The sequence below is a fragment of the Ammospiza nelsoni genome, chromosome 2, assembly GCF_027579445.1.
Source record: "Ammospiza nelsoni isolate bAmmNel1 chromosome 2, bAmmNel1.pri, whole genome shotgun sequence".
Taxonomy (NCBI): domain Eukaryota; kingdom Metazoa; phylum Chordata; class Aves; order Passeriformes; family Passerellidae; genus Ammospiza; species Ammospiza nelsoni.
The window spans coordinates 37897513-37918433 of record NC_080634.1 but is presented as its reverse complement, the minus strand read 5'-3'; the positions used below and the strand labels follow the sequence as shown (position 1 = coordinate 37918433).

At 44.6% G+C, this 20921-nt stretch overlaps 1 protein-coding gene across 1 annotated transcript; it reads left to right on the top strand.

Moving 5' to 3' along the window:
* The first annotated feature begins 9078 nt into the window (after positions 1–9078).
* FZD4 (frizzled class receptor 4) lies at positions 9079–15167 on the top strand. The gene is made up of 2 exons (XM_059466736.1): positions 9079–9383; positions 10622–15167. Exons 1-2 carry the CDS (start codon positions 9120–9122, stop codon positions 11948–11950), a joined length of 1593 nt encoding a protein of 530 aa, XP_059322719.1. The 5' UTR covers positions 9079–9119; the 3' UTR covers positions 11951–15167.
* The last annotated feature ends 5754 nt before the right edge of the window (positions 15168–20921 follow it).

The window sequence follows — 20921 nt, the reverse complement described above, 5'->3', positions numbered from 1 at the left end:
CTTTCATATTTGAGAAATAATTTGTTCTAGTTTTACTTGGGGAATATTTAGGTTAGATGGCACCTTTCTTGTGTTTTTTATGCACATTTTTAGGAGTTTTCTTTTTATATTTGTCATAATTCCCCAAGGATGTGTGTACAGTGTCAACAGTACTAAAAGATATGAACTTTTACTCTAAGGAACTGAAATATCATGGTGATATAGTTTTCATGGTAATTTGGCCCGTGGAAGTCTCTCCCAGGAATAAAAATGCCTGAGAAAAATGGAATTCACATAAACTCTCATTATTTTCTAAGTTAATGTATGAGTCTGTGGGGAAATAGATGAATTGTCAGCCTCCAAATAGAAATTACACTGGCCAAGAATGAAAGATCAGTACATACTCAAATTCCAGATCCAGTAATAATGAAAATAAAATTCAGCACTAGCTCCATTGATAACAAAACCTCAGTACAGTGCAAAAATACCACCGTGATCAGCACAGCATAAAAGAATAAGGGTGCGGTTCCCTCACGGTTGAAGCCAAACTAAGCTGATCTGTTGCCTTTCGTGGTCACACCACCCCTCCTTGTCATCACAGCACTATTTATTTTATTTTGTTAGTTTTCTAACAATTAGTATCTGGACCTACCCTGCCCTGCCAGGGAGTCAGAAGAAGAGAACATAGGTCCAAGGTGTAAGGTGGGTTGCACTCCACGTAAGCACCTGTATGCATGCAAGGAACACAGGCAAATGTGGAATGGCAGCAAAGCCTTCTACACAAGACAGAATGGCATTATTTATGCTCAGACTAATTTGAAAGTCCATTGGTTTGTGTAACAGTAATCCATATGTTTAATTTGCCAGCTTGGATAGAAATTAGGAAACCTGTTTGCCAAAGACTTGCCTAACCAGTCCTTCTCACTGTCTGGTATGACATTTATATGTTTGTCTTCCTGTGAATGCAGCTGCTTTAAGGGTATAGGAATGGGTAAAGAAAAAGAAAACCTATGAATGTCACATACAAATGGTTAATGGAAGAGCAGGTCTGTCTTTGTGAGAAAGGGGAATAATCTGTCCTGGAAGAGAAAGCAGAATAAAGTAATATCTTTTGCAATTATGTGCATGCTGGGTGTATAAATATATTAACAAAAACTCATCTCCTTAAATGAAATAATTACACAGCTCCCAAGCTGAATGCGTTCTGTAATCATTTAAAGAGAAAAAAAGGCAAAAATAAATTAAAAGTCTTTTGAAAGTTAGAAAAAAATAAAAGAATTGCAGTGGAGACAGGAATGTGGAAATAATTAGCACTCAGTAACTGTTTTAAATGGCCCACAAAGCGAAGAATAGTGCCACTGTAAACTGGGCAGTCCAGCTAGAACTGGAAGACTCAAGTACTGTTGCTTATTTTAGAGTTCTCTATGATTCCAGAAGGACCTGGAGGCAGTGGTGTGTATAACTCAAAGGCATGTTACCAGTGCGTGACGGGCTCCAGAGAGCGCTGCCAGCAGCCCGTGTCCTCACCGGGACAGCTTTCCCTCTCGTGTCCAGCTCCCCCTTTGTGCATTCACAGGCACCACCAAAGCAACGCGCACGCAGCAAACTTCACCTCTTGGCAGATGTCGAGTTTCTTTCCCAGGAGAATGACCCCACTGCCTGCCTAACACAATACAAAGAAGGGTTTTTTCCCCAGCCGTGCCCTGCAAGTCAATACTCGCTGTTATGTAACTAAACACAGCATATCAGCTCACATAGCCTTTTTAATGGGGAAAAATAGTACCTTTTAAGATTTGTGGCCAGATTCATCACACGCCCGACAGCTCTGTGCTGCTCCAATGACACAGAGCAGCTTTCAGCCTGCAATAACAGATTGATTAAACCAGCTCGTCATGGTATCACTGGAGCAGTGCAAACCAGCTGAAGCATAACAGTAAACCTACCATCTCAGCTTTGATTTTGAGGGATTTATATCTCAGCCTGATATAATTTCCAAAGACAAAAAAATATAATGGATTAATTCATTAATATCCAGGCTCAAAAGCTTGATATTTACTTATTTGGTAATAAGTAAGCTAATTTAAATATTTGAATTTTTTTTGTTTACTTTTTGGTTAATACATTTGAGGAGAAAGCACTATAGGATGATTTTAAAAAAATCTGTCCCCCTGTGTTCATAAGCATGTTTTTGTGATGTTGGTCACAGCTGGATGTGAAGACCAGGGCTGAGTGCAACCTGGGTGAGTTAAGAGAAGTAAGTTATCTCAACGTCCCACATGAAGAAGAAAGTGTCCTTCTTAAGTCAGGTCCACTGAAATTTGCTTCACAGAATGTGCAAAATTACACCAAAAGCCAAGTACAATGTTGCTTATGGACAGCAAACACACAGGAAATAACCTCTGATGCTGCCATAGAATTAAAGCAAAACAGGATGCAGAAAGGTTTAGTGGGAAAGATGACTCTGCAAAAAGGAAACTAAGCCTTATTTATAAAGCAAGACTCATGACCTCTCAGGGAGGGAGAACTCAGTCTGTCATTTTCTACCACGGCTAAATCTACCACACTACATGAGCAATCAGTCTATTATTTCCAAAGTTTTCAGGCTACTTTGCTATTGTGAAATGAAATTTCTTCAAACACTACAAAAAGTGCATTCCTCCTTCAGGATTGTACCCTGCACATACCAAATCTGAAGATACAAACCCAAGATGTTTTGGACTTATCTGAGCATTTTAAAAAAAGGGATCTCTGAAAAATTTTCTAAGAAAACTGTTCATCAATTTCCAGAAAAAAATAATCATTTGGGCTGAGGTCAATGTGGATAAGGTCAACATTTTCAAGCCAAAATTTGAGTTTCTGAGCATTATAGAAGTAATGGTGAGCAGTAGTTTAAACTGAAAGTCATTCTGAGGGACAAAAATTTCTAAAGTTCGTGCTGATTTTTGCCTTCACCGTGGCAAAAAGTCTACTAATTTTCCTAAAGGGAAGAGATGTCCTTGAAACTGGTCATGCTGTATCTCTGCAGCAGACCTTTCCTGAGAAGTTTGTCAAAATCAGGCAAGGGAAGAGGGCAGGGTTTTTTGGGTGGGATTTGTATTTTAGCACAAAATTTAATAAATGTGGATAAACTATGAAAAACTCATTGTGAAAATGTTTCTGCCTCACTAGATCATGAGAGTGACTTTGCCTCACAGCTCCTTGCCTGTTCTGCTAATCTGGTTAGAGAAGTATATCAGTCTGAATTATATGAGGAAATAGGCTTTTGGAAAACTGTTTAGTTTGTTTTTGTTTTGTTTTTTTTTTAACTGAAGTTATTCTTAAAGTTAGAAAGAGAAATACCTGTGTGAAAATAATAAAAAAAAAGAATACTAACACATAGATGAAGTGACCTAAGTGGCCTTTATATAGGCACCTTTCATCCTATGAGATTTATGGACAGCTTTTTTTTCCTGTTTCCCATGGGACATTGTGTGTGATACCTCTGTTCTACCTGGATTTCTAACCCCACCCATCATCTGAGAAATCCTCTTGTATTGTTGAATGTTTTGATGCTATCTAAATGCAAAGGATTTCTCAAAATTATGCATATTAAGTAGCACTGAAATTTCCTGTTTACAATGCTATAAAACCAAATTCTGAGGTCTCTGTGCAAACCAAATATTGACTTTTAAGGGTCATGGAGCAACTATTGACCCAATTGGCATGCAAGGAATTACACAGCTGAATCTAGATATGGGATCTGTGTCACAGCTTAGCTTCACCAAAGTACTTTAAAGAACTTACAGCCATAACTGCATGAAAGCAGAGATTCCCAGCCTGTCAGGAGACTTGTGCTCTAGACACACTGATGATATTGTCTGGGTCTCCCTCTGCACAGAGAGCTGGCTCACATGGAGACACCAAGGGTAGAAATTTAAACAGAGTATCCTGAGACTATCAGGAGCCAAATCCCATTGGGTCAGGCCCAGAAGGATTCTGCAGTGTGCTATGGCAGGTAAATATGCACACAATACGCATTTTATTTTAAAGTCTGAGACAAGTCCTGCCTCACTGACATCAGTGTTGGTTGATTCCACACCATTGAATACGAATGCCCCAATGTTCACCACCTTGTGCACCGGTGTCACCTGTATTATATCTGATCTCCACAATTACCTGAAGCCACGTGGGGGGCAGTCTCTGCTCCCAGTGAACAACAGAACAAGAGGAAATGGCCTCCAGTTGCACCAGGGGAGGTTTAGATTAGATATCAGGAAAAATTGCTTTACTGAAGAGGTGATCAAGTACTGGAACAGGCTGCTCAAGGAAGTGATGGAATCACCATTCCTGGAAGTGTTCAAAAAACATGTAAATGTGGCACATAAGGATGTGGTTTAGTGGTGGTTTTAGCTTGGCAGTGCTGGGTTAATGCTTGCACTTAATGATCTTCTCCAACTTTAATGTTTCTGTAATGTTTCTATGAATACTTTATATATAAATCCCCAGATATTTGTATGTGTAAATATATTTGCATATCTATATATATACACATATGCATAAATACATATTCAACTGGCTGCACTGGGGTTTCTCCTCAGATAGCCATGTTTTCTGATAGAGCCATGTTCACTGGAAGTATCATGATGATACCACTTCTTTCTGATTGTTACTGGACAATTGAAATGATGATCATAACGGATAAGTGCAAAGAGGGGAATATATGTATTTCCTGCTTTAAAAGAGTCAGCCTCGTGAAGTACAGAAGTAAGGGAGAAAACTTATTTTGAGCTTGTGAATGGCAGTTAGGAAACTATTTAAAAATTATTGCTAGGTGCTTGCAAAGACATCATTGAATAAAGTAGATGATTGATTTAGATGGATTTTGAGAAAGAAGGTCCTGACTAAAAAAATGCAGCTGGAATTCAGATGGAAATTCTTCTTTTAATTCTTTAATAATATTTTAATATTATAAAGCTAATTAAGTTTAATAAAAGCATAAATGTCAAAGACTATGAAGGAAACACTGATTTGAATGAATATAAATCCAAAAGGAATGACAAGTATGTGATAAAATATGCAAAACAAAAAAAATGGACAGATGTTCAAAGACAATATTGTTTTATATAAATTGAGACTAAAAGATCATTAATGGTAGAATTCTGTTACTTGATAGAAGTTGTGGAATTGTCAGTAAAAAAAACAGGTAACAGCCAGGTTCAACAGTCATCTTTGTTGTATATTGAAAAAATAGATATCTCATCTCATAGAGATAACTAATAATATCATAGACATAACTAATAGTAATTAAGTCATTCTTAAAATTTCAGTATCCCAAAACTGCTCTAGAAGCTATACATTTTAAAATTCTTATATGTTTATTTGACATGTATACAAGATCTTTAAAATAACTTTCTGGAAGGTAATATCAGTATTGTCTGTCATCAGTTCCCAGGAGACTGGCTGGGAGGCAGGGACTGTTCTCATGCAGCACTAGACACCTCTTTGAGAGCTTTCACCTCTGAGCTGGTCATCCTACATTCCTTTTGCAGTCAACTGAGAGAGAGAGGCATTTCTAGAATGAAATTCAACTGACTAAAAGCTGACATCTATGTTTGGTTAAAATAATCCAATGCTAATGTGGTATCCACTTTTTTTTTTTTAGAAACCCAAACAGACGCCCAAGCTTTCTCCAATCTGCCTGCAAGGCCTCGGTCCTGGCTCTCCTTGCAATGCAGGGGAAGAGATCATGCCCTTGGAGGAGTAAGCAAGGTCATCTTGTAGGACTGAGCTTTTGACATGAGTATCCCTCCAGTGGGAAAGCTGAGCTGAGAACTGAATGTTCTACCACTAGAGTTCAGGCAAATATTGATGCATTGAAAATGTTCAGGAAAGTTATGAACCTTCCTTGATGCCCTACAAATCAGTGGAAGACTCAGAGGTCCTGGTAAGCATTATTTATTTTCATAGTGTAAAAATTCATCCATGGCTTTAATAAATATGCAAAAAAATATACACACAAATGTAGGGGGGAAGTACTAAAACCAAGACAATAATAAGTAGGATTTCGTATTAATGACATTCCTATTATGTAAGCTGCGTTCTGCAAGTGTCTGTCTATCCTGACTTTAGCTGACTCTAAAGGGACCAAGGGTGTTTCAACTACTAATTCAGACATATCTATTTGTACTATAAAGGATGGTTTGGGCTGAAAGTGGTATTTAAACAGCAGGGTAAAATCTTGCTCCTTTAAAATCAAAAGTATGATTAAAGAATTGGGAAAAACACCTTACAATAAGAAACTCAGGAAATTCAATCTATTTTGGTTATTAAAAAAGGACAAAAGGTAACTTAATCACAGCCTGACATAACCTACAGGGTTAGTCTCAATAATGACTTCTCAACCTGTCCAGTAAAGGTAGAACAAAAGTCAGTGGCTGGACGCTGGAGATAACTCAGACTAGAAACCAAATGTAATTATTGGCAGTGACAACAAATAATAATTGTAAGGGAGCCTGCTGATCTTTTAACTAAAGAACTCTCAAAATCAAATTTATAAAAAAATATGCTGCAAGTCAGGCAATCAATAATTGAGGAAGGAATACAGCTTTTTCTGTGCCAGATTCAGGCCAGTGTCTCACACTGCCCTGTAATCCAAGAATCTATAAATCCACTAGTTCTATCCAGAAGTTTTCCTATTCTGATCTGTTTAAAAATAATGATATCTACATGCTTATCATGGTGACATTGAATCACTGTTATATGCATAAGGTTCAAAGCAGGTTAATTACCATTTTTTCCAACTCCAGCCTCTCATATGATTAGCCACTGCTTCTCACAGCACTCTTGTTTTCAAAACTAATTCCCATTATCTAAAAGACTTTCCAAAGCAAACACAGCATTGTAGCACTTTCAAATATTTATTTTGTATTCTCAAAGAAGAGGCAATAGTGGTAGGAGCTTTTTTTGGGGTGAGAAGTTCTTTTTCTACAAAGGTACTTGTGTCCACTGGAGTTTTACTTAGTCCAGGGACTAGGTTCATGGTCCAAGGGTTTTGCTTTGTAATTTCTGAATATGCAGTAGGTGGTTTATTTCATAGGAATTAGGTAAAGGCCTTATTCTAGCAGCAGCAAATTCTGCTTCAGCACCTAACTGCAACAGGAGATGGCAGATGAAAAGGGGTTTCATATACTGGGACAAAGATGCATAGTTTTTAAGGTCACTATGATTCTCCCTCTAGCCTTCTTTCCTAGAAAATTTGGAAAAAAAAATAAACTCCAACCAAAACCTTCTCCCATGGAAGCCTGCCTCTTACTTTGATGTGTTTGACTGCATGGGGAGCACCCATCACCCAGTCCCTGCACTTGTGTGCTAGGGAAAGTAAACTTGGCAGTGCTGGGAACAGCCTGGTGGACATGTGCAGCACACCGTGTGTGTTCGCAGCATTATCACCCACCCAGATTAGCAGCTGAGCACTGCTGGGTGCAGACACCAATGCCTGCAGGTAAATATGGGCTTTGTATGATATGGTTGAGTTGCTGACTCCATTGCAGGCTCCTTGACTGACCTTGGGACTGGAGCACTGTCTGCCTCTGTGTTTGAAAAGTTAAGATAATATTACTTGTCTGCCTCACAAGGATCTTGTGAGTTTAGAGACACTGTTTATTCAAGCTAGATGTAAAGTGTTACAGCAATGAGAGCTCTCTAAATACCTACGCTCACAAAACCTCAGTTTAAGCACCATCTTGCTAGAGGAAAGCACATTAATGTCCATCAGTCCCTGCAATGTCCCAGGTCAGCTCACACACAGTTTCCCCCCTCTCCGAGGTAAAAAAAAACCCCAGCAGGGACAGAGCCTCAGAGGGGAAACCTGCAGTGAGCAAGCACAGAGCACTTTATGGCACGGGTTTTGCTGTGATTTACAGTCCTGTGCTTAGTAAGGAGCAATAGCTGAGGGGAGGTTTGTGCCATTAGTCGCAGTCTTGTTGACCAATGGAGCTGGGGAATGATGGGGAGCAGCAAAGGCCCCGAGGGGTTCTTAGGCCTGGCTGCCTGTGACAGATACCCTCAGGAGCACATGCACATGCCACCTGCTGCGTGCACACAGGAGGAGGTTGCTCAACCAGGGCTTTACAAATATTTTCAAAGTGCTTTACAAAGAATTCATTAATAGATGACATATTTTTGCTAAAGGCACAACCAGCGCAACTAGGTTTTATTACAGGTGTAAATAATATCAAGGGAATTTAAGTGTGAGTCTTGTTTCTCTACTCTTAATCCCTACTCCTGCTGACATATTAAAGGTCTGCTTAATCATCCAGCCCTTTCCTCCCAAATTCACAAATGTTTCATCCACACTTACTTATTTTACAGGGATTTATACAAATGCCAGGAGGTACCTAGCAGTGCCCTACACGTTTCATGGCCCCAGTGAAAAAACAAACAATGCTACAGCCCAGATGTGACCTAGTGGTGCAGTTTAACCCATTGAGAAGACAAAACAGCAGCTTAGAAAGCCACCCCGGATATTTTTAACTACACAGTGGAAGAGCTGAGCACTTAGGGCTGGAAAAAGGCCAGAAGTGAGGGGAAGATTGCGGCACGGAGCTCAGTCTCCCCTATCCCTGCGGAGCCGAACTTGGGGAGCCCCTGGGACCTACACTCACGGTGGGAACTCAGGGGATAGTGACGATGTCTCTCAGGGGCACTGGCCACACGGGACAGGAGGGGGGACCTGCTGTGGGGAGACGAGACACGGACGGGTATCCCTGGGGGTTTCTGAGGAGAATGCAGGTAGTGGGTCACCAAGGACAAGGGACCCTGCGCGGAGCGGTGAGATGGAGCCTGTGGAAGTGCGCTCCTCGGGCTTGGGGTGAGGGTCGGGGCTCCCCCGGGAGCGGAGGGGAACTCCCGGGTGCCGGGCTGAGGCGCAGGTAGCACCCCTGCCCTGCCCTGTCCTGCTCGGCACGGAGGCGCTGAGGGCGCTGCGCGGGGCGGGCTCCCGCGGCGGGGGCGGTGGCGCCGTGAGGGCCGGGCCGTGAGGCGCGTCCCTCCCCTGGGCCGTTTCTCGGCGCGGCTGTTTAATAGCGGAGCCGCCCCCGGCCCGCCCCGTTGGAGCCGGCCCGTGCGGCACGGCGCGGCCGGGGCCGGGGCCGCTGCGGGCCATGGCGGGGGGCCATGGCGGGGGGGCGGCCGGCCGCGCCCGGCTGCTGGCCGTGCTGCTGGCCGGGCTGCTCGGCGGAGCGCGGGGCTTCGGCGACGAGGAGGAGCGGCGCTGCGACGCCATCCGCATCGCCATGTGCCAGAACCTGGGCTACAATGTCACCAAGATGCCCAACCTGGTGGGGCACGAGCTGCAGGCGGACGCGGAGCTGCAGCTCACCACCTTCACCCCGCTCATCCAGTACGGCTGCTCCAGCCAGCTCCAGGTGCGTCGGGGCTCCGCGGGGACCTGGGTGCGTGGGCGAGGTGGGGACGACACACGGCGGGGCCGTGCGGTGCCCGGGCCGGCTGCTGTTCCGCAGCACCCCATCCTCGTCCCCTCCTGCTCGGATCAGTACTAACCCACCCCGAAAGTCGCGCCGCCTCGCTGTGACGCTCCTGGCTGGCTGGGAAGGGAGCGCGGCTCACGCTGGGCGGAGGTGCGGTGTCCCGGCGGTGTCCCGGCGGTGTCCCGGCGGTGTCCCGGCGGTGTCCCGGCGGTGTCCCGGCGGTGTCCCGGCGGTGTCCCGGCGGTGTCCCGGCGGTGTCCCGGCGGTGTCCCGGCTGCCCGCGGCGAGGAGCGCCCGCCGCAGCGCGGTGCTCCCCTCCCGGCCGCTGGCGGAGGCTGCGGCGGCTCCCGGAGCTCTCCCGGCCGCTGCCCTCCGTCCCGGCCGTGCCCCAGGTGCCGCGCCCGATTCCGTGCGGAACGAGCGGGGCTGGCCGCGGGGAGCTGGGGCAGCTCGGGACCCCGCCGGCAGCTCCACCGCCAAAGTTTCTTTCCCAGGCGAATGGCAGGATCCCTGTCCTCCCCACGGGCATGGATTTCCTCAAACAAAACCCAGCTTGTTTCTCGGGGCAGAGTTCCCGTGTCAGCACGCAACTCCTCTCACGGTGTCGCGTCGCCGAATTACTATTATTCAAAAGACGAGAAAACTACAATAAATTATTACTGTCGTAAATGCATACGTGAACTTATTGTAAAATAAAAACCATTTTTCTGGGAGGATCGTGAACATAAGTATTTCAATAAATGCTTTTTTCCTCCTATTTGTTTCTTAGCTGAAACATCCAGGCAATGCTCAGAACAAATATATGTATTTGTTTAAACCCCTTTAATTTGATTTTCTGCTTTCTTAAATTGTACCCTCGAGGTTTAAATCTGGCTAAATCCCACTTGCTTCATTGGAACTGATGGGCCAGATTTACATGGAGCTAATCTAGGGAGTAAAATTTTCAGACTTTGGCTTTGGACCACATTTGAACTGAAAAAAGACAACATTGTTGGGTTTTTTTCTCTCTTTTGTTTTTATTGTTCTTGGTTGATTTGTTTTACGCTGCTTCCTGGTTTTTTTTAAGACAAGGGACCAAATATTACTGCTAAAATGGAAAAAAAAGAAAACTTTTTATATTGCAACCTGTTTCATTTTCCCTCAACACACTTGTGATTTCTGTTTCTCTCTTCCAGTTCTTCCTGTGTTCAGTTTATGTGCCGATGTGCACAGAGAAGATTAACATCCCCATAGGTCCCTGTGGAGGCATGTGCCTCTCTGTCAAAAGAAGATGTGAACCTGTTTTAAAAGAATTTGGGTTTTTCTGGCCAGACGCCCTAAACTGCAGCAAATTCCCACCCCAGAATGATCACAACCACATGTGCATGGAGGGCCCAGGAGACGAAGAGGTTCCCCTTCACAGCAAGACCTCCTTGCAGCCTGGAGAAGAGTGCCACGGCATGGGATCTAACTCAGATCAGTACATTTGGGTGAAGAGAAGCTTGAGCTGCGTCCTGAAGTGTGGCTACGACGCTGGTCTGTACAGCAGGTCAGCCAAGGAATTCACAGATATCTGGATGGCCATATGGGCCAGTCTTTGCTTCATCTCGACTGCCTTCACAGTCCTGACCTTCCTGATTGATTCATCCAGATTTTCCTACCCGGAGCGGCCAATCATATTTTTGAGCATGTGCTACAATATTTATAGCATTGCTTATATTGTGAGGCTAACTGTGGGCCGGGAAAGGATATCCTGTGATTTTGAAGAGGCAGCAGAACCTGTTCTTATCCAAGAAGGTCTTAAGAACACAGGATGTGCGATAATTTTCTTGCTGATGTACTTTTTCGGGATGGCTAGCTCCATCTGGTGGGTTATTCTGACACTGACGTGGTTTCTGGCTGCGGGACTCAAGTGGGGCCACGAAGCAATCGAGATGCACAGCTCCTACTTCCACATCGCAGCCTGGGCCATCCCGGCGGTGAAGACCATTGTCATTTTGATTATGAGACTTGTGGATGCAGACGAGCTCACCGGCCTCTGCTATGTTGGGAACCAGAACCTGGATGCGCTGACAGGCTTTGTTGTGGCTCCGCTTTTTACCTACCTGGTCATCGGGACTTTATTCATTGCAGCGGGACTCGTGGCCTTATTTAAAATCAGGTCTAATCTCCAGAAAGATGGAACTAAAACTGACAAACTGGAAAGACTGATGGTCAAAATCGGGGTCTTTTCAGTGTTGTACACCGTCCCAGCAACGTGTGTCATTGCCTGTTATTTCTACGAAATCTCCAACTGGGCCATTTTCCGCTATTCGGCAGATGATTCCAATATGGCAGTGGAGATGCTCAAAATTTTCATGTCCCTTCTGGTGGGTATTACATCAGGTATGTGGATCTGGTCAGCCAAAACTCTGCACACGTGGCAGAAGTGCTCCAACAGACTGGTGAACTCAGGGAAAATGAAACGGGAGAAGAGAGCGGACGGTTGGGTGAAACCCGGCAAAGGGAACGAGACCGTGGTATGAGAAAAGGACAGCATCCCACTGCTCTGACTGCTCTCCTGTGAAGGACTGATCATGTGCAAACGTTGCTGTGTAAATGTTGGGAATAGAGTAGGGGATCGTTGCACAACCTGTCGGGGGATGGGAGGAAAAAAAAAAGCCTTAAAGAATAAACAGCAAAAGGATCATGCTGCAGATACAATAGCCATAAACCATGCTGCCCAAAATAGGAGAGCCCAGGGAGGCTATAAAAGCTGTGAAATAGCCAAACATGTTATCTTCCTTTTTTAAGTCTTGAACTCTTTAGAAATGGAGGTGCTGTAGCCCATAGCTGTGCGACGATGTTTTCCTTTCATTGCCTTACAGCTGATGGAGGACAGGCAGTCCAGGGCCAAATTCTGGGCTTAATTAGGGTCCAGTTACCAAGTTACCAGAAGATGGAGCAGGACCTCAGTCAGATGTCTTCTTTGTGAGTTCAGCATTGAGAAGGAAGTGCTTGATGAGGATTCTGTCTTTATGCCCTGGGGAATTCTGGTGTTCCAATACACTGCACAATTCAGTCAGGGATCATGTCCTGAAACAAATAGTAAATGGACTTTCCAGGTCTTACCCGTGATGAGTAGGATTTAGTGAGGCATTAGTGAGGATGACTTTTGAGTCATCTAATGGCCTAATAATAATTTTGACTCATTCTTTTTGCCATTTATAACCTGGTCTGAATGGAGAGTTGATTCTGCCTTGTGGGAATTTGAACCTCCCTGTGTTTTTTCCCACCTCAGTTATTCTGTGGTTCTACCAATATTTATAAAATCTAAAAGTTTTACTCAAGGCTGTCCTCAGAAGTAGAGGAATCAGCTCAAGGTGGGATACTGTGTATGGTCTTCTGCATCTATTATCGTTATCCATTTCCTCCATTCCTGCACCTTCAGGTGCTCCTGCTATTTCTAGCAGACCACTTTATTCTGCTGCATTTATTAGCTTTAAAAAAAGTCTTAACTCTGTAGTGATCCTTCCTTCAGAAAAGAGAAAAATTAGTTGAAGGTACCTTCAGACAATGCCATGTTTCTCCAAGCAAACGTACTTGACTCTGGAGACTCATTGCATGAAGCAATTAAGTCTTAATGTATTTCATTCAGTGTGATGGTATCTCCTCTGTAGACGCCAGTCTGGGGAGAAGCAAAATGTTAAATTGCTTGGCAACCTCGTGTTCACACAGATCAGTTGTATAATTATGTGTGTCAGTTGCAATTAAAAGAACATTCTCAGCCCATGACATTGCAGTACAGCTGACTGCCTCACAACGATGCTTCAATTGCTCACTGACAGCTATGGAGACAGTTTTTAATGTATATTTACACACAGAATGTGAGCAGGCATTCAGTCCTCAGGAGCAACAAAGACCTTTCCAGTTTTTGTAAAGGGACACAAGAAATCCAACTTCTTGGTGAATAATGTTTGAAAGAAACCATTACATTTCTTATTATTTTATATGAGGAGGCATCAGCCTGTGGGGAGCTGAATGTAGTGTCAGGGGCTTGTGAGAAAGGTGATGCAAATACAAATATCCTAGAAGCACTTAGAGAACACTGTTATGATGCTCTATCCCTTTGAAACACTTTTGATTTTATCTATGTGCCCCAAGCTTTTGCTTCCTTTGTTTGTGTGGAACCTGATCAGCTGCAAAGCATCGCCCTGGTGCCCCAGCTCCCATGATCTTCCAGGGCAGCTGAGAACAGATGCTGCTTTATTAAAATACTTGCTTTCCACACAGGTGCCCATGTGCTTCCCAAACCACAGTTCACTCCAGCTCTGGAAGTGAGTGCTAATCCATCCCAGAAGCATGTATTGTTTCAATGTCAGTGTCGAAACATGTGCTAGAGAACTTTTTTTTTCTTTTACAAACAAAATCCAGACCCCAAACAAACCCTAATGGCAGTCTTTGCGGTTGGGCTCCCTCTCCAGCAGAACAAGTGACAACTTGACACATTCTGTTCAAGACACACAAGCACTGTCTTGGCCAACACCACATTCCAGCTGGGCCTTTTCACCCTCTCCATAAAGTCTCTCGCTGTTAGTGTTGTGTTTGGATCTGGTTATTCCTTTGTGGACGAGGAGTTTTGCAAGTGTGAGATCTTCAGATGGCGGAGCTTCTCCATCATGCAGTCTTTCTGCTGGCACAGTGAGGAATGTAAAGTCAGCAGCTGGATGCTGGCTTCCAAGGAGCAAGGATGCAGTATGACCCTTTTTTGTAACCTACTATTTGGCCGTGCCAAGGTGTTGTGTTCACTCAAGGTGTGCTTCAGTCTGAAAGGCTTTGGATACTCTCCTGGACAATAAGACCCATGTTTGAGTAGACTGATTCAATAAATGGCGTTTTTAACCTTGCTATGTACACAGAAGTGAACGTTAAATAGTGCCTTTTTATGAAATCCTTGCATCTCTGCCTGTGACACTGTGAACTGTTGACGGAGGGGTGCTCCTGGTGATGTGAGACACAGTGAGCTGGATGAGGATGGCACTGTGTGGCCCTAGGAGGGACCTGGAGGGATATTCCATTAAAGCATGTGAGCGATTCAAATGCTGTGGGAAAGAGGTGGGCTGGGGGGAGGCACCAGCTGCTGTTCCTGAGGACACATCTTTCCCCAGCAGATGGGGGAACGCTGTACTGCCCCAAAGTGAAATTAGTGGTTGCATCAATCAGACCATTCCATTGATGTATTCACCCCCATGCATTTACCTGGCTTCATGTCAGGCTGTGCAAGCGGGAGGACGCAGCAGACAGCCTAAAACCTGGCACTTGCCAAGCAGAGTGGGTATCAGCAGCTCCACAATTCTCTCATTTCAGCATTGTTGGGAGCTTAAAGCCATAAGGGGTGTGACTAATCCTGTCTCGGAAGTGCAGTTGCTGTGGTTATACAAGCACAGACGTTGCAGGCGTTTCCTTCCACTGCACAGCCCCTGCTCCCACCTCCCCCCTCAGCCTGTGCTCTTGGCACTGCAGTGTTCACAAGCGTCTGCCAGAGAGGTACAAGCTTAGCTCTTACATTGAACAGACAACTTAGCTCCTTTCTCTGAATTTTAAGGAAATAGACACTGATTATTTTGGGGTGTACAGAAAATATATCTACTTCAATGTATGTACTGTAAATTTCTAATTTATCACTGTAAAAAAACCAAAACAACTTTGCTATTTAATTTTTATATCAAAATAAAACTTTAACCTCTGTGGATAACGAAAGAATTCCTGGCAGCCTTCACATTTTTGGTGAGTTTGTTTCTTAAATAGGCTTCAGCATTGTTGGAAGTGCTTTTTTGCCCTGAAGGAAGAAGGACTGAAATGCTCATGCTGTGGTGAGAGGATGCTTTGAATGGGTTAATCCAGCATGGTTTGGATCTAATAACTGAGAACAAGACATGGTTGGGCAATGGTGAAAGTATGTTTCTGCTCATGGGGTGGACAGAAACCCTTTCAAAGACGGCAGGCAGGTCCTGGGTGCTGGCTGGGGCTGCAGCTGGAGCTTTGGTGTTGTGGGAGCATGTCCCCAAAGCCCAGCTGGAAGGCAAGGCAGAAACATGGCCTGCTGCTGCTCTAGCACTGCTGTGATGTGGCTCCAGAGAAGAGCAGCACCTCCTGTAAGGCTCCTTTTCTTCCAGGTGTTATGGAATACATAGATCCGAAGCAGGAGAGCTCAGACCCAGAGTGTATGGTGGAGGAGGGCAGCGTCACCACTGGTCTGTTCAGTGTATGGAAGGGGAAAACCCTAATCTTAGCAACCTGCTTGAAATGAGTTCATTCCTATAGGTGATTTCAGGGATTTCAACCCTTCAGAGGAAAGATTCAATTGAATGTCTACATGTTTTTCTAAAAATTTAGGCTTATTAATGCTCTACTTTTCTTTACTGTTTGTCATTTCTGTCCACAGTTGTGATGGATGGGGATAGCAAGGAGTTGCCTTTTGTGTGCATCCCTCACCAGTTTCTTTTGACACTAACAGAACAGTATGCAATATTAATTATTTAAACCCACTTAATTGTCATCATGAAACAATCTGTGTGTGAGATTATTTAATTAGCAGAATGTTATTCTAATAAGAACCTAAATCAGACTAGAGTGGATAATAGTGAGGGCGTGCTATAAAAAAGAGTAGCAACTATCACCTGTGTATCTGTAGCTAATCAAGTTTTGAAGAGCAGCACCTAAAACTGGTAATTATGAGTGCTTTGCTCATGCCTTTGGCAGCTCATCATTGTAATGTTCTCAGGCTGGTGATTAATGTGATCTCTCAAACTTATCCTAATGAGTCTTTAATAAAGCTACTGTTAACTGTTACAAACATCAAAGAGCTTCTGGGGGAAGGAGCAGGATCTCCCTGTTGTTCATACCACCTGAACACCTCAGGTGTGGCGTTCAAGAGGACGTTGGCTGCTCTGTTCTCTGTCATGGGTGCTTGCCTTCACACAGATCCCTCAGAGCATCACCCATGAAGTGACAGTGGGTTGCTGCAGTGGCTCTGAATCGTGAGCAAGCTCCTCAAGCCACAGAGATGACAAATCCACTCAGGTTTGCCTGTTGAGAGAAGTACGTATTTGTATGCAATGCTCACAAAAAATTAACATTTATGAGGACTTTTTGTGGTTGTTTTGGTATTTAGGCTAGGGATTTTTTACTTAGTTGGTTTTGTCTATTTCTTTTTTAAGATGTCTTTTAAGAAAGTAGATGTTAGAGAGTTTGTAGAGAACGAGGCCAGTGTTGTGCTGCCAGCAATCAGGAGCAGCCTAAGCTCCAGTAATGTGAAACCATGGTATCACCAAGTCCCTGGCTTCAGTGGTGGTTTTCACCACACCTCCTGCATCCTCAGCCATTCATTCCCACATTAGTGCCACATTTCAGTTTCTCCTTCACTTTGCCAGTGCAACTACTTGTGGTATGATACAAACATCATTTTGAGGAGCTGCTTCCCAAGCCCTCTTGCACCATCTTCCCCATCAAGCCAGAGCTGTGTCTGCCTTCAAGGTTGTAGGAACAGGAGAGAGCAAAGTGACAACTGCCTGAGCCCTTCCAGCTTCCCCAGCCTCAAGTAAAACAGCAAAGCCTTCAGTGGGGCTGTTGGTGACTCCCTGATTCTTTAACTGGGATGACTGAGTCCAGATGTGAACTGCTCACCTACAGGTGAATGCCCCAGTACACAGCCCCGCAGCAGCTGTGTTGCTGATGCTCCATAGTGCCCTTTACAGCATGCTTGGACTAATTGGCTCATAATATAGGCCAGGAGTTTGCCTCTTTCTCAACCTAGGATGGCTTTACTGGATTGCCAGACTCTGGTGTAGCTTGTGTATAGAGCAGAGCAGCTCTGAGTGCTTGCAAAGCCAGTGCTGGCTGCAAGAGAAATGAGACAGAGCACGGTCCCGGCTGGAGCAGGGCTGTGCCATCCTGCTGCACCTCACCAAGAGGAATGGGTGAGAGCATGGGTGCAGGTCAGCCAGCTCTCAGCTGGTGCTGGGCTGGTGCAATAGATCCCATATCACTATTTCCTGCAGCTGGGAAATGATTTCTGACAAGAGGTTCTGACAAGAGTCTGCACATCCTGGCAGACTCCAGCTGTTGTAACAGCTTTGTGTTGTTAGCAACCAGATGTTTTGTTTTATGCTCTGGGAACAGCCTACCAAACAGTCACCACAGGGCTGGGAGAGCACAGATGTGGCTTAGAGGGGAGCAGCAGCAAATGAAGACTCACATGCTAAGGCACCACCAAGAAACTATTGTTTTCTTTTCCCCATTTTTTCGGGGAACAGGTACACCCTGTGTGCCAGATGTTAGGTATAACACCAGAGAAAACAGTAAATGCCAAAGACAAATATTATTGCACTGGCAAGCTTACTGTACTTTGTAACTTTGATTTTGACGTTGTGTTCCCATCCAGAAGGGAAAGTGGTTATTAATTAGATCCACTTGGAGGGCTCAGAAAATGGATACTTTACCTAAATATTGTCCATTTTAAAACCAAAGGCTTAAAACATTAAACATAACCAAAACAAAAACCCCAAACAATTTCCCATGGCTTGTCAATACAATGGCAATAAAAATATCTTCATCTTATATTTCCATCAGCATTTAGCTAGTTTCCTGTCTGGTTCTTTCATTTCCTAAGCTTACTCCAAGGAAGGGAAAAACATACATCCTGCAAAATAGATGCAAATCATTCAGCAGACTGCTTTGGTTTCTACAATATTAAATTTTAAAATATTACTATGCAGAGAAACAGCCTGACAGTAAATGTTTTAATGGATGAAGTGTTTTCTTCCTAAGCAGCTCAGGGGCACTCTCACTCAAGTACTTGGTAAGGGATGATAAGCAGAGTGCCATGGAAAAGCAGAAATTTGGTTTTTCAGGGATTTTTCTTGCATTCGAAGGTCTTCTGCCTTGCAGCAAGGAATGGCTGACATCTAGTGGCAGCTGCACCCTGGCCCCAGCTGCTTGAAGCCTCTCCCAGCCCTGCCCTCCACTCGTGTCAAAAAGCAGGGCAGGTACCCCAGCTGCTGATGGTGAAGGCTTTGTCCAGCAGCACATTCTACAGCTCTGGGCTATGCATTATGGTTTGCACCAAGTGCATCAGCTGAGAAAATCAAAAGCTCACCCTCTGTTTAATAAATTGAAAGGTGTTAGATCAGATATTAGGGAGAAATTCTTTATTGTTGTGGGTGGTGAGCCCCTGGAACAAGTTGCCCAGAGGAGTTGTGGATGCCCCATTCCTGGCACTGTGCAAGGCCAGGCTGGATGGATCTTGGACCAACCTGGAAGGTGTCCCAGCCCATGGCAGGGAGTTGGAACAAGATGGTCTTCAAGATGCCTCCAACTCAAACCATTCTATGATTCTATGGTTCTATAAATCTCTCCTTGTTCAGCCCTGGGCTCAAGGCTGGCATGGTTACAGGAGGGTTGATAGCAGTGCTCATGGAGGAAAAAAGCAGACCTGGTAAAGCAGCATGGCAAAAATGCCAGTGGGACATCTGTCCCGTGCTGTGATAAGGAAAGCTGCTCTTGGCAGAAGCCAGCAGCACATAAAGTCCAAAAAGTTTATTTGAAAGACTTAACGCAATCTCTTCCTTGGCCTCACACTAGTTATGTTTATAAGAAAAAGACCTGTAGGGATCACAGCAGAAAAGAAAGCCTCCAACCTGGGCTGACAGCCTGCTTCTCTCTGCTGCCTTTTGGCAGTGGTGGGAAGGGCTGTCAGCCCCAGGAAGAAAGCATAAGGCATTTGCAGAGTCACACGCAGGAGACCCACAGCACAAATGTACCTCTCGAAAGGAGGGCTGCAAGAGAGGCCTGGAGATGGGGAAGAGGCTTCTCAGAGCCGGAGAGAGTACATATGCGTATATATATATATATATATATATATACACAAAACACCAAAAAATCAGCTGAAGAGGCCCTAGCATATGAAAGTTATGACAAAAAATAATACCATTCCACTCACAAAACAATCATGTTGCTACAGCTGTGGCCTGAGCAGAGCCAAAAGAAATGAGGAGCCATCCATACCTCCCCAGAGAATGCTTTTATAACCAAAGCAGGGAAAGGGGCAGACCTTTTTCTGAGACCCAGTAATTCATCCCGTCAGCGGCAGCAGAGCCGGCCATCGTTTCGTCGTGGGATGAGCTGGGTTTCGCTTTCGAGAGCTCTCGAAGCCCCTCCCTCCAGAGAGCAGCGTCTGCTTCTGCCACAGCCCTGCCACCTTCGGGATGCGCCGGGACACTGCACAGGGCCTGCCTCATCCCTTCTTCCCCGTCTGCTGCTTTTTGCTTATTCTGGCTGTAAGTAGAATAAGTAAAATTCTTATTTTATGTATTTTTATTTTTTTCTTGTTTTACTTATTCTTTATTCTTTATTCTTTATTCTTTATTCTTTATTCTTTATTCTTTATTCTTATTCTTATTCTTATTCTTTATTCTTATTTTACTTATTTTTATTCTGAGAGACACAGCTACCATCTCTTTTTTCGGGTGGCCGTTCCAGTAGCTGTTCTCTGCAGCCCCGTGGGTCCGTCCTCATCCTGGGCTCCCATCAGGAGTTTGCAGTCCCTTTCCAAATCTGCTACTGAGCAGAGGGATTGGCCATGCTGAGCTAAGAGAGAGAGGAACATTCAGCAGCTGCCGTGGATATTTTGGGACATGAGCGATAAGACAAGAGAAAGTGGCCTTAAATTGCACCTGTGGAGGTTTAGATTGTTTATTAGGAAAAATGTGTTTATTTCCTCATTGTTAAGCCCTGAAAGAAGCTTCCCAGGGTCGTAGTGGAGTCACCATCCCTGGAGTGACTGGAGTTTAAACGATGTGTAGAAGAACCTAACTAGCCTCCAGGGGACAGAAGAAAGACTAAGAAGTCTGAGAATCTGTTGGTCCAAAGAGGCACACAGAGTAGGGTGAGCAGGAGAAGAAACTCCATGTGAATAGATTCACAGTAAAAATGAAACCTGGCACTTTGCATCCCGTTCCCTGTTGCACCCATTGGCTCATCATCTCCCACTTAAGGAAGGAATGAGAATTGTTCCTCGAGGGGAAGTAAAGAATTTGCCTTTTAAAGAAATGCTGCAAAAATTCTTTCTCCATCTAGGTTCTCTAGCTCCTTTTTGAATCTACAGACAAATTTGGCTAGGAGTGTTTTTTATCTGAAGCAGACACACACAAAGACAGCCCTTAGACATCTCCTTTCTCAAGGGTTCGAAAGCAAACTGGGCCTGAGCCCTGTTGGGCAGAGGCAGGAGGAAAATACGAGAGAGAAGAAAGAAGAACAGCATAGAAGGAGGGCCCCAAGGTGGCCCAGAGTGTGGGCAGGTGTCTGTCCCAGCCGTGGCTGCTCAGCATTCCAGAGGGCTGCCAGCAAAGGGACAGCACAGGACACAGCCAGGGTGTGGGGTGCTCAAACTGGTCTGGGGACCACTGCTCAAAGCAGAGAGGGCTGCACCCAGGTCTTGGCAGAGCTGAAGGGTCAGTA

Bases quoted from the DNA above. Each gene is read 5' to 3' on its own strand.
- FZD4 (XM_059466736.1), top strand. From the start codon at position 9,120: ATGGCGGGGGGCCATGGCGGGGGGGCGGCCGGCCGCGCCCGGCTGCTG. The intron at 9,384-10,621 runs GTGCGTCGGGGC...TCTCTCTTCCAG, and splicing joins GCTGCTCCAGCCAGCTCCAG to TTCTTCCTGTGTTCAGTTTA.